Source organism: Aegilops tauschii, chromosome 2 (assembly GCF_002575655.3).
Source record: "Aegilops tauschii subsp. strangulata cultivar AL8/78 chromosome 2, Aet v6.0, whole genome shotgun sequence".
Taxonomy (NCBI): Eukaryota; Viridiplantae; Streptophyta; class Magnoliopsida; order Poales; family Poaceae; genus Aegilops; species Aegilops tauschii.
In genome coordinates, this window is record NC_053036.3 from 19,122,599 (window position 1) to 19,135,634 (window position 13,036).

Here is a 13,036-nt window from a genome sequence, read left to right on the forward strand (position 1 = left end):
CCGTCTCGACGATATCTTCAAAACTAGACTCCATGTTGGTATGTTTTGACGAAAAAAAAAATTGCCCAAAAGTTGCCATGATGTTTATACTGTAGTTGCCATTGTGCTTAAACTAAAGTTGTCATGTGGCAATTTTAATTTGTAGATCATAGCAATTTTAGTTTTTTGATGATGGCAATTCCAGTACTTTGACCATGAAAATGTTTTTTGTATGAACCATGGCAATTTTAAGTGCATGTACCATGACAATTTTAGTTTATGGTGCATGGCAAGTTTAGTTTCTTAATTCCCCGTTTTATAATATGTCAAAATTTACTTTTAAATGTAGAAGAAAATAGTTAAAACATATCATGGCAACTTGAGTGTAAACATCATGGCAATTCATGTGCAATACCACTAGTAGAAAAAGGGTCTAATGTGAAACTCATTAGTCCCGGTTTGGTATTGAACCGGCACTAATGTGACCATTAATGCCGGTTTCAACGGTCAGGCGGGCGGCGCTCATTAGTACCGGTTCGTGGCGAACCTTTAGTACCGGTTCGTGCCACGAACCGGTACTAAAGAGGTGGTGGCCTTTAGCACGGGTTGGTGGCTCCAACCGGTAGTAAAGAGGGGTCTTTAGTACCGGTTGGAGGTGGTGCGCTGCCACCCGCAGTGCACAATGTTTAGTCCCACCTTGCTAGTTGAGAGGAGCTCGCACCGGTTTATAAGCCCCACCGCGGCTACCGTGTCGAGCTCCTCTCTAAGCAGGCCTTTGTGGGCCTATTGCAAGTCTTCTGCCCTGTGAGGCCTACTGGGCCGTACGGGCCTGCATCCTTGCCCAATTAGAGATTGGGTTTCTAGTCGTATGCAGGCCGTGCCGGCCCAGTAGGCTGACTGTTTTTGCTTTATTTCAAAAATAAATAAATAAATCCTTACCAACCGGAACTAAAGGTCCCCTAGACCACGGCGCGCCTCGTGCCACGTGGTGGGCCTTTGGTCCCGGTTCGTGTTAAACCGGGACTAAAGGGGACCTTTAGTCCCCACTCTTTAGTACCGGTTCCAGAACCGGTACTAAAGGTCCTTACGAACCGGTACTAAAAGTCGTTTTTCTACTAGTATAGACATGGCAACTTTTAATCAAAAAAAATTCGTCGAAATATATTGATATGAGATCTAGTTTCGAAGATTTCGTCACGGGGGATTTAATGGTGAAAACGGATCTTCAATCGGATTTTTTATTTAAGAGATAAAACATTTTAAAAACTGAAAATGCAAAAAGATTTCCATATACATACATGCGGTGATATGGCGTAGTCTGTGTGTTATAGAGCGTGTGGGCGGGTTTGGCTCCCACCACACGTGTGGGCGTTAGCGTTGTCCTTAAATTATATTTAAAATTACAATGCTTGATATAATATTACAATATTTTCATATAAAAGTCTACCAATTTATATGCATATGATCATATAACGGGGAACGGGGATAGGTAGACCTTTTTATCTCGATTCTCGTATTAGATCGCGGGGATAAAATATTCCCGTACTATCTCCTCAGAGATGAATCCCTCCAGGTTTACGGGAAACGGGGTCATTGCCATCCGGAACGAGTGGACTCGGAGGAGATAAGGATGCAGGTGGATGCGTCGTCCCACGCCAGACGCGCGTATGTAGAAGGCGGCCGGCGCGTGGCTCGGCCGGTCGGCGGGCAGGGGACGTTTACCAAAAATCCAGTCTCTTCCTTCAAAGGGTATGTACGTATGTGCGTGTCACCACTTGGAGTTTTCTGCATAAACATGGACTAGAAGTGATGTGTTGCTCTCGCTGCAATCTCCAGCCTTGTAGCTATAAAGTCAGCTGAGCTGCCGTGTAGAAGAAACAGTCAGTGAAACAATCAATCAGCATCTGTGATGGTTCATCCGTTGCATGGCCTCCATGAGCTGCTGCTCCTGCTGCAAGCGAGGTCTCCACATGCTGCTCTAGGACTGGTCTTTGTCCTGCTCGTCTGCCCTCTTCTCGTCCTCCTGGTCGTGCGCCGCCTCGCGACACCGTCGACGGCCGCGGCCACCGCGAGAGCCAGAGAAGAGCTACTGGGCAGGCTGCCCTCTCCTCCCAGTAGGCTCCCCATCATCGGCCACCTGCACCTCGTCGGTTCCCTCCCGCACATCTCCCTCCGCGACCTCGCCGCCAAGCATGGCCGCGACGGCCTCATGCTCCTCCGCCTGGGCGCCGTCCCGACGCTCGTCGTCTCGTCGCCGAGCGCCGCGGAGGCCGTGCTGCGCACGCACGACCACGTCTTCGCGTCCCGGCCCTACTCCGCCGTCACCGAAATCCTCTTCTACGGCCCCACGGACGCCGCCTTCTCCCCCTACGGCGAGCACTGGCGGCAGGTCAAGAAGATCGCCACCACGCACCTTCTCACCAACAAGAAGGTCCGCTCCTACCGCCATGTCCGCGAGCACGAGGTGGGTAACTATGCATCAATTTCTTCTGCATGTTTGCTATCTTTTCAGTTGCCTGAATTATTTAGTAGCTAGATGTAACATTATTCATTATTTAGCTACTTCCTCCGTTCATAAGGTTCTAACTTTTTCTAAATTGGATGTATGTAGACATGATTTACTGTGTATGATCATTAATTTCAGTCTGTATGTAGTCTATATTAAAAGGACGAGGATTTGGTGAACATGAGTGCGCATGCACTTTTTATGAATAGTAAATTCAAAAAATACTAGAAAAAATCAAAAAAATCTGAACTTATTTTTTTAATATACATAGTCAACCAGTATACTCGCATATGAAATTTCACGAAGAAATCACATCCGTCGTAATCTGGGCGAAAATGATAAAATCGAAGCTATACTAAAAAACACTGTTTAATGAATAGTATGGTCGCATTTGTATTTTCTTTACTAAGAATACCATGGGTGTCAATACATCATGAAACTTCACATGTGAGTAGAATGATCGACTAAGTTTCATACCGCAAAATCTCAGATTTTTTTTATTTTTTCTAGTATTTTTTATAAATTTACTATTCACGTGGGTGCGTGCGCACCCATGTTCACCTTTGTATTTTCAATATTAAAATATCCAAACATCTTATATATTTACATCAGTTAATTTAGTCTAATTCAAAGATAATATTATTTTAATCACTATACACTTTTAAAATCATTAAAAAATATCTATTTCAAAATTGAATTTCACTCACTTTAAAAAACTATTTTCACTCAGTTCATGAAATGGATTTCATTTTTTCAGAAAATGGTTTCAATTACTATTTCAAATGATCGACTTCAAATTTTTCAATTTTTTTAGTTATTTCATAAAACATATTTAAATTATTACAAACAATTGATTTCAATTATTATTTCAGAAGGCATGTTTCAGTGATTTCGAAACCCCATTTCAATATTTCAAAAAATGATCTTAGTTATTTCATAAAATCTATTTGAAGTATTCCAAATGATTGATTTCACTTATTATTCGAAATGGCTAGTTTCAGTTATTTCAGAACTCCATTTCGATATTTCAAAAGAGTGATTTCAATTTCTTCAAAATACTTACTTAAATAGTTAAAAAATACCAATGATTTCAAAATGCCCATGTCAATTGTTTCAAATGATCAATTTCAATGAAATTGATGTTAATTCCAAAAAAAATCCGTTTTTTCAATTTCAGATTTGACAAAATAGGAAAAGTGATTATTTCAACTTGCTTGTTTCATAAAAAATACATCTATTTCAATTCCATATTTTTTTAAATAATCAGTTTCACTCTTTTAAAATAATCAATTCCACATTTTTCAAATAATCAGTTTCACAAAGCTGCATTACAATTTCAATGACAGAAATACAAAAATCTTTCCATCAACTATTACTCAAGTGAAATCTGAATAAACACAAAATAGGCATTTCAGTTACATAAATCCACCATCATATTACTTTCTGTGACACTATTTCACTCTCTGTAACACTATTTCATAAATTAGTTTCACACGTTGTAGAAAACTGATTTCATATATTTCCCAACAGTTACATTCATATATCACACATATTTTCAGAACAGTTCAACTATTTCAATTACATTGCAGAACTAATTTTCCATTACAAAATAATCGACAAATCCTAATCATACAAATCAAATAACAAATACTACCTCTGTAAACTAATATAAAACATGTTAGATCACTACTTCGGTTCATCATCCACTAAGTTCCAAATCATATACTAAGCTCCAGATTAACTCAAAACACTGTTACCCGGGAGGACAAATCACATGAAAAGGTGGGTTCCCCGGCGCCCCCTTCGGCATCCATGGTGATGCCCATGCTTCAGATGTGGCTGGTGGGGAGAGGAGACCTAAAAGGATGGCGATGGTTGAGGAGATGTGGTCGATCGGAGACTGGAGCAGATGTGGTGGAAAATGACCAAATCCGGTTAGCCAAGGCGAGGATCCAACAGATCTGGAACCAGGACACCCGAAAGAGCTTCGTGTTGTGCCGCTGGTCGCTGCTGGCCTCCACGGGTGTCTAGGTGTCACCGCACATCCGCTCGTCTCTGGTCATTATGGGTCCTTGCGCTCGCGACATAGCTACCGCCATCGGTAGAGCCGGATTTAGCGTCGGCCGGGAACCCGCCACCAACCGCCGGTTTTGGATCGAGAGGTGAAGCACTAGTGGATCAAGTGAATATTGTGTAGAGAGAGGTAGTGGGTACTATATTTAGGATAAGTATTGGTTTTTTGTTTTTCCCAGGAAGGGATGGTATTGGTTTTGTATAGCTAAAAACGAGGAATAATAGCTGGCAAATACACAAATTTTGAAATAGTTGCAAACGGTGGATTTTTTGAGCACTACGTGCCGGCGCTGCTAGAAAGAGGTTTGCGCACATGGACATGATCACTCGTGTGTGTGTGTGAAAGAGAGGGGATTTTTGTTTATTGTTCATCTCGAACATTATTGTTTCGTTTAATTCTTATTGATGCTACAAACTTAACGTTAATAGTAATAACTCCTGCAAAGTATGGACAAGTGTAATTTCGAAATTTCTGTGCAATTTAATAACACAAAATTTATGGTTCTTTTTCACATCACAAACACCTGTTTTTTTGTAACTCTACTCATATTATACTTTTTCATATAGAACCATTTTACCATTTTTTGGCTAATCTTTACAATTTTTTGTATATTAGGTTTGCTATCCATTTGTCATCTTGTTTCTTAAAAAAATGTATACTTTGGGAGTAAAGCTACCTCCTAATTCTTTTTCTTGCATAACTGAAATATGGCCCCCTACCGAAAAAATAATAATCCATCTATTTTCAGTCTTTCCTTCTAGGGTTTTGTTTATGTATTTATGTTTTTTTACTAGTTATTTAAAAAAAAGGAATTCATGGGAATGTGTTCCTAATTATTAATTGGCCGTTGGTTTACATGATCAACTACATCAAAACGGTGTCTAAGCGATGTAATAAAACATGGAATCTTTGATCTTTTCCTTCAAGGTTGGTATTATTCTTTTATGCATAGAGTATATTTGTCCACCTTACATATTCATTTCAAAATGATGGTTTGCTAAGTCTTAGGCAACTCATGTTCTCTATCTCAGTTGGTTTCTTCTCCAATTAGAATATTTTGATTTTTTTTTTGCATATTCTAACGATGGGTTCCAACCTGTGACACTGATTAATGAAGTATTTGAGAGCTTTGAAGCATCTTTTAGAGGAGAGAGAGTAAGAGTCTCAGTCTAAGTGATGTGACGCATGAGTCATCTCATTTATACAACATCAATTTCTACTTTAATTATATTAATTAGAGTTTGGCTAATTTGTACTTGTTATTGCATATTATGGTATACTACAAACTCTTTGTAATATGTGTGAAAATCTTGAATTTTGGCTTTTTTTTCTTCCAAAGTATTGCAGTCTTATTATTCTTGTTTCGTGTTATACCAAAGTGATACTACTCGATGTACTAAATCTACCAAAATAATCTTTTTTGTTGCTTTTCCTTTTAGGTAATTGTGTTGATTGTTCATATCATAGTTATAGTGCCTATTATTTTGCATTGAGCATGCTAGCATTTTGAGCCCAAAAGAGTGGAAGTAGGCTCGCCAATTGGACAAATCATTGCTCATAGTCTTGTTATGGCCAAGGGACACCATATTTAGAAAATTGATAGTTCTTAAAAAGCAAATTAATCTCCAAAAAATAGGCAACTTAAATATAGACGACTTACTTGATTGCTAGATATATTGTAGCATTGATAGATGCATGTTGTCCACATCATGGATTGTGCCAAAATTAATCCTTTTCAATTCACAGGTGAGATTGGTTGTGGCCAAGATCCGCGATGCGGCCTCCAAATGCACCGTCATCGACCTGACTGACCTTCTCAATGCCTTCACCAATGACATTGTGTGCGAAGCTGTGTCCGGCAGGCTTTTCAGGGAACGAGGCCATAAAAAACTCTTTCGAGAGCTCGTCGAGGCCAACTCATTGCTCCTGGGCGGATTCAACCTAGAGGACTACTTCCCCATGTTGGTGAAGATGGACATCATCAAGAGGATTGTTTGCGCCAAGGCCCAGAAGGTGAACAAGATGTGGGACAACCTGCTCAATAATATCATCGATGAGCATGCAAGAAAGTCGGTGCCAGAACACAACAACGAGGATATTGACTTCACCGATGTGTTGCTTTCTATCCAACAAGAGTACAAACTCACGAGAGACCATATTAAGGCTCAGTTAGAGGTAAGTACGTCCTCACAAACAAAAACAAAACAATCGCACATCCACACATATAGCTTATATGTTGTTGATTTGATTCTTACATATGGATCCGTATGTATGTAGATCATGTTCGAAGCTGGCACAGATACATCATTCATAGTGTTGGAATATGCGATGGTCCAGCTCATGCGAAAACCCCACCTCATGAACAAGCTACAAGCTGAGGTGAGGAGCACTATAACCAAGGGGAAAGAAATAGTTACCGAAGACGATCTCGATAGTTTGGCCTACCTAAAGGCAGTCATTAAAGAGACCCTCCGGCTCCATATGCCTGGGCCACTCCTCATACCCCACCTCTCCATGGCCGACTGCAACATAAAGGGCTACACGATACCATCAGGAATACGTGTCATCATCAACAGTTGGGCTCTTGCAAGGGACCCTAGTAGTTGGGAGCATGCGGATGAGTTCATGCCTGAGCGGTTTATGGAATGTGGTAGCGCCGCAACTATGGACTATAAGGGAAATGACTTCCAATACTTGCCCTTTGGGGCTGGGCGAAGGATTTGCCCAGGCATGAACTATGCGACTGCGAGCATTGAAATCATGCTAGCGAATCTCATGTACAACTTCAACTGGAAGCTACCAGTAGAGTTGATGGACGAAGGTGGCATCAGTATGACTGAATTATTTGGGATGACGGTGCATCGAAAAGAGAAGCTCCTCCTAGTCCCCGTAGTGCCACAAGATTGATTCATCGGTCCACTGTATTGTGTGTGCGCATCAGAATGTGTACCTACCATAATAGTATCGTGAATGTAGCCTTTGTACTTCTTATTAAGCACCGGTGTAATGAATAACTGTTTGATGGGATTTCGTATGAAATAATACAAGTTAATATCTGTGCATGGTATAAACAAATAAAGGGAGGAAAGAAAAGCCATGCATGTTTACACATACGTGAGAGGTAAGTCCTTGCTAAGTGTCTTTATATACCTGCACATACTAGTTTTCTTTTTGCATGAACTTGTTTCGCTCGTATCCATCCATGCACTCACGTAGATATATGTATCTAACTGCTGTAAAAAAAAGGATATATATGTATCCAACTTGTACATCCGCATGGGAAACCGGATCGTACGGGTACCCCAATACTGGCATAAAGAAGTGATGTGCGAACCGACTTTGCTAGACGTACGGAGTTTCCAATGCAAAAGTGCGGAGTTTTACGGGGGATTTACAGGTTGCTTAACATTGATTGGCCGTTGATTGATTAAGACGCACGGAAAATCCGGGGAGGGGGGGGGGGGGGGGGGGGGCAATTAGAAGAGCGCGCAATCCTCAACCTGAAACCTGTACAATGTGCCTGTACATGTAGCATTTTTGTGTGCGAACTCTTCCCATTTTCTTTCTCCCCGTCTTATTTTGCATGTAGGCTTTTTTTTAACACAGTACAGACGCAAGCGCTCATATACACGCACATACACTCACCCCTATGAACGTACACACGCACATCATATCCCTATGAGCATCTCCGAAAGACTATACCATAGTCCCTCTAACCATCCAACCACAAGTTGGTTCGCAGGCCTTGTAGGACGGTGTGCATCAATACCATGTACAACCCGGTTTGACTCGTGGCCGGTACGCACGACAAGCTATGTCCCCGTCAAGCGTGCACGTCGAGAAGGAGAAGAAGAGATGCAATAACCAGTTAAGAGATCACGCATTCAACCTGAGAAGAGGCCCACCTGCAGCCATGCAACTAGATGAAAACGTTGTCATGCATCCATATCTCCTCCAGTAAAATCGGGAGGGGCCAGTTGATGATACACTTACGGACAACTTTTACGGAAAGCTGGCTACATGCTGATGTGGCAGAAGAAGAGAGTGATGTGAGCCGCAGTTCACGCAAAGTTAAAAGTTCAGCGCCAATAAACTGGCCCCCCCTCCACGCGTAGATGTTTTCCGTTGGCAGGCCGTCCGTAAGTGTAGCATCGTTGCGATCACGACGCATCGCGCCGCTCCCTACCTCCTCTGACTATATATGCGCATGCATCAGATCACATTGATTGAGGAGGTACGGAGAAACACCAGAAGCCAGCGAGAGAGATGAGCACCCGATCGACGGCCCGCGAGACGCAAGCAGCTCTCCCGAGAGCTCTCTCACTCGCCGGCCGGACGAAGGACACGGGCATTCACGCCGGCGTACACGGAGAGGAGGAGTGCGCGCAGGGGACCTCGGCGGCAGCAACATGAACGCACAACTGACGTTCCCGGAAGGTACTACTTTGATCTAACTTACATCTTCCTTTCTTGCTTCCTCATATACAACATGCATACACACACGGGCACCACGCAAACGATGCTGAACGTTCGAAGAGGACGTTGTCATGATCGGGCTCCCGCCAAGGATGGAGCCACCGGCACCGTGGAGGACGATGACATGCAGGTTGACGCACCAAGGTCTCCGTCACCAGTCGCGTCCACTTCATCACCGCGGCACTGTAGAAGACAACGACATGAAGCCCGCCATGACGCAGCCCACGTCGACGTTGTCAAGCCGTCTACGGCACTAAGGTCGCTCGCGTCTACTTCATCATGATGATGCCGCAGGAGACGACTACATGGAGAACGCCATGACGCCGCTCACCGTTGATGTCGTCGAGCCGTCCAATTCATCACGATGGTGTCACGGAAGACGATGACATGGAGCAAGCCATGATACCCCCCACCGTTGATGTCGTGAATGTTAGAGTTGTGTCGAATATAGTGTCCAAGCTAGGTTACAGTTGGACTATGAGTAGTATTGTGTTTAGATAGGATATGGAGTTGTTAGAATAAATTCGAGAGGTACGCGAACGATCCACCGAGGAACAAGCAATCATAGACAATGACGACACCGAGATTTGTTAACGAGGTTCGGCGAACTCGCCTACTCCCCGGGGCAATGACTACGGGCGCTCCTCCCCGAGATACCGCAACACCGGCCACCCGGGCGCCGGCACAAGCCGCCAGCACCCCCTTGCGAGCCTGTCGCTATCTAGTCGTCATGGGTTACAACGTGGAGTGCCTCCTCATATATAAGAGGCCAAGGGTACAACGTGTCCGTCTCCGACACTACAAGTATCCTACCCACACTACAACACCAAGTCCAAGCGTAACCCAACTAGTACAAAATATTCGACACAAACACAACAAACTCCACCTTGGCGAATATTCTCCACCACCTTGAATTTGTCCATGCGTCAAACTTCCATGTACTCCGGACTTGTGTTGTCTTCTTCGTAGCTTACCGAGAGCTACTCGACGAGTCTGCCCCAGACCCGCCGCCGTCGTGAGACCCCGCTGCTACTCCTGCAACTCCAGTCTCCGTGACTCCACCTGCAATAGTGCTCCCTTGCAACTTGTAAAGATGTGAAGCCGTCCTTGCTCCAATCATCACGGTCACCTCATCTTCCATGATTCTCATGGTCTTCCTATCCCGATCACAACGGAATACCATACCACCATCATGAAGAACACCAAGTGAAATTAGATTCCTCCTTAGCCCTGGCACATGCCTGACTCCCCGAAGCATCCGCTCAACTCCGTCAAACATCTTGATTTTGATGTCACCTACTCCAGCAACACGATAACCTGTGTCATCGCCCACATAGGCTAAACCAAACTCACCAGACTTGTACAAAGAGAACCACTCCCTATTGGGTGTCGCATGAAAAGAGCAAGCTGAATCCAACATCCACGCTTCACCTTTGGTTGACCGCCTGTCTGATACTACGAGGACATCACTACTGCTGTCTGAGTCATCACCATGTGTTGCCACATTAGCACTTGCCCCATCATTGAGTTCTGGACAGTCGTTTCTCATATGTCCCCACTGCTTACACTTGTGACACTGTATATTCTTTTTCTTTTTCTTTTTTCTTCCCAGCCTCATATCCCTTCCGCCACTGCTCACCCTTGACTTGCAAACCTTCACCATGAGAGACTTCCACCGCGTTCTTATTTCTCATATCATAAGATAGCAATGCCGCAGTAATATCCTCATTCTTGACGGTCTCCTTGCCGTGCGTCAAAGTAGTGATCAAATGGTCATAGGATGATGGCAACGAACAAAGAAGCAGAATTGCCCTATCCTCGTCGTCAACCGTCGCACCCAAGCGTGCTAGGTCCGTCACGACTTGATTAAAGGCGTTCATATACTCCACAAGATCTGACCCCTCCTGCATCCTCATCCCATACAACTTTTGCTTCAGATACACCTTGGTCGTCGCAGTCTTGGACATAAACTGACTTTCCAGCTTCTCCCAAATCTTCTTCGGCGAATTCTCATCCATCACATGATAAATAACCTGGTCCGACAGACACAACCGTATAGTCCCGGCTGCTTTCAACTGTAACTCCTCCTAGTCATCCGCCTCCATCTTAGCTGGCTTGGCTTCCTGCAACAACGCCTTCAAGCATCCCTGTTGTGCCAACAAATCTTTCACCCTTGTCTGCCATAACCCAAAGCTTCCAGTTCCGTTGAACTTCTCCACCTCAAACCTGGTACCCGATGGCGCCATGGTTCTTTGTACGGCTGACCTTGTGAAATATAACTGAGCAGTCTTCCCGTGATCCCCAAGTATAACAACAGAACCTCTGTCTACTACTAGGAATCTAGCTAGTTGGTCTTCACGTGAAGTGCTCCTGTCTTGGCCCAACTTCCCGGATGCTAGCTAACTTGCTTTGCCTAAGCCCTTGCTTTCCAATGGATGCAACAACCAACGATGGCTTTTTCTTCCGCTGAATATCGATCTGTAGCTTGCCTCGTCTCGTTATCCAAGGACCTGCCCTGCCGCTGCTTTTATTACCGAGCTGCGCATCTAGCAGTCCGCCTCGGAGACGATTCCCTTCGGGACTCGGTCCCTTTTTTTCTCAAAACAAATCCGGTCTGATCCCGCCACGCGCTGCACCGCTATTTCGCTCCAGCCGCTCGCACACTTCGGAGTCCCTGTGCCGCACGCCCGCGCCCGACTCAGTCGGGTCGCCCAGCCCAGCTGGCCTCACGCGCGTCTAAGCCTTGGATTTCCATCGCTGCATGGCTGCACGCGCGTCGGGTCCCAGCCGCTCCTGCTGCCTCTGCGTGATGCTTTCCGATCTCATCGAGATCCCATCGAATAAGTCGCACCGCGGTATACGCAACGAGCTCAACAATGGCCTTCCTCTGGATCAATGCACCTCTTTGTAACCTTGCTCATGATACCACTTGTTAGAATAAATCCGAGGTACGCGAACGATCCACCGAGGAACAAGCAATCATAGACAATGACAACACCGAGATTTGTTAACGAGGTTCGGCGAACTCGCCTACTCCCCGGGGCAATGACTACGGGCGCTCCTCCCCGAGATACCGCAACACCGGTCACCCTGGCGCCAGCACAAGCCGCCAGCACCCCCTTGCGAGCCTGTCGCTATCTAGTCGTCATGGGTTACAACGTGGGGTGCCTCCTCATATATAAGAGGCCAAGGGTACAACGTGTCCGACTCCGACACTACAAGTATCCTACCCACACTACAACGCCAAGTCCAAGCGTAACCCAACTAGTACGAAATATTCGACACAAACACAAGAGGACTCTTGTCCTAATAGCGGTGTCATGGGGAGGAGCGCCCATAGTCAGGCCCCGGGGATGTAGCCATATCAGTGAACCTCGTTAAAAAATCTCGGTGTCGTGCTTGTGTGATTGCTTGGTCCTCGATAGATCGGTGGAGCGCCTCGGATTTATTCTAACAAGTGGTATCAGAGCTAGGTTGCTTGCAGGATGCGGATCGTTGATTTAGAGTTAGGTTGAAGTCTGAGATGCAGCTGGTTATCGGCGTGGTTCTCAATGTTATCCGAAAAAGGCAATCAGAAGAGTTACATAACAATCTCGGCGAGTTGCAGCGATCAACAAAAGGAGGATGGCTAACACGCGCGCGCGCGTCGCAACGCTCGGTTTCGGACCAGGTAGGCTTTCCTCTTAAGTATGTGCGCAACGAGTTGAATTTCCTTTTTAACTAACCAGAGTGGCAGAGATTGAGGACACGCCGGCCCCCCACCCCCGTTGAAATCAGGGGGGCGAGAGAGATTAGGCAAAGTGGTGGGCCTGTGCTTGCATGTGTGGCTAAATTCACGGAGCAGAGAGAACGTGCTGGACCAGGGTGCTTGCATGCAACTGAGAAAGAAAATTTTGGTGGGTCCAGGCGCTCACGGGATTGCTACCATTCCTTGCATGCATCCTCACGCTGGGCATAAAGGTAGGATCCACTAATAATGACCCTGGTAGTTTAGAAATGAA

General features: G+C 45.0%; 1 protein-coding gene across 1 annotated transcript; it reads left to right on the plus strand.

The window, feature by feature from the left end:
- Positions 1-1,832: 1,832 nt before the first annotated feature.
- Positions 1,833-7,615, plus strand: LOC109759571 (indole-2-monooxygenase-like). The gene is made up of 3 exons (XM_040401396.2): positions 1,833-2,443; positions 6,306-6,734; positions 6,837-7,615. Exons 1-3 carry the CDS (start codon positions 1,889-1,891, stop codon positions 7,464-7,466), a joined length of 1,614 nt encoding a protein of 537 aa, XP_040257330.1. The 5' UTR covers positions 1,833-1,888; the 3' UTR covers positions 7,467-7,615.
- The last annotated feature ends 5,421 nt before the right edge of the window (positions 7,616-13,036 follow it).

What these genes read in the sequence shown, in the direction of transcription:
- LOC109759571 (XM_040401396.2), top strand. Translation starts at nt 1,889, where the DNA reads ATGGTTCATCCGTTGCATGGCCTCCATGAGCTGCTGCTCCTGCTGCAA. An exon ending in GCCATGTCCGCGAGCACGAG is followed by an intron (nt 2,444 to 6,305) that starts GTGGGTAACTAT and finishes TTCAATTCACAG; the next exon opens with GTGAGATTGGTTGTGGCCAA. An exon ending in ATATTAAGGCTCAGTTAGAG is followed by an intron (nt 6,735 to 6,836) that starts GTAAGTACGTCC and finishes GTATGTATGTAG; the next exon opens with ATCATGTTCGAAGCTGGCAC.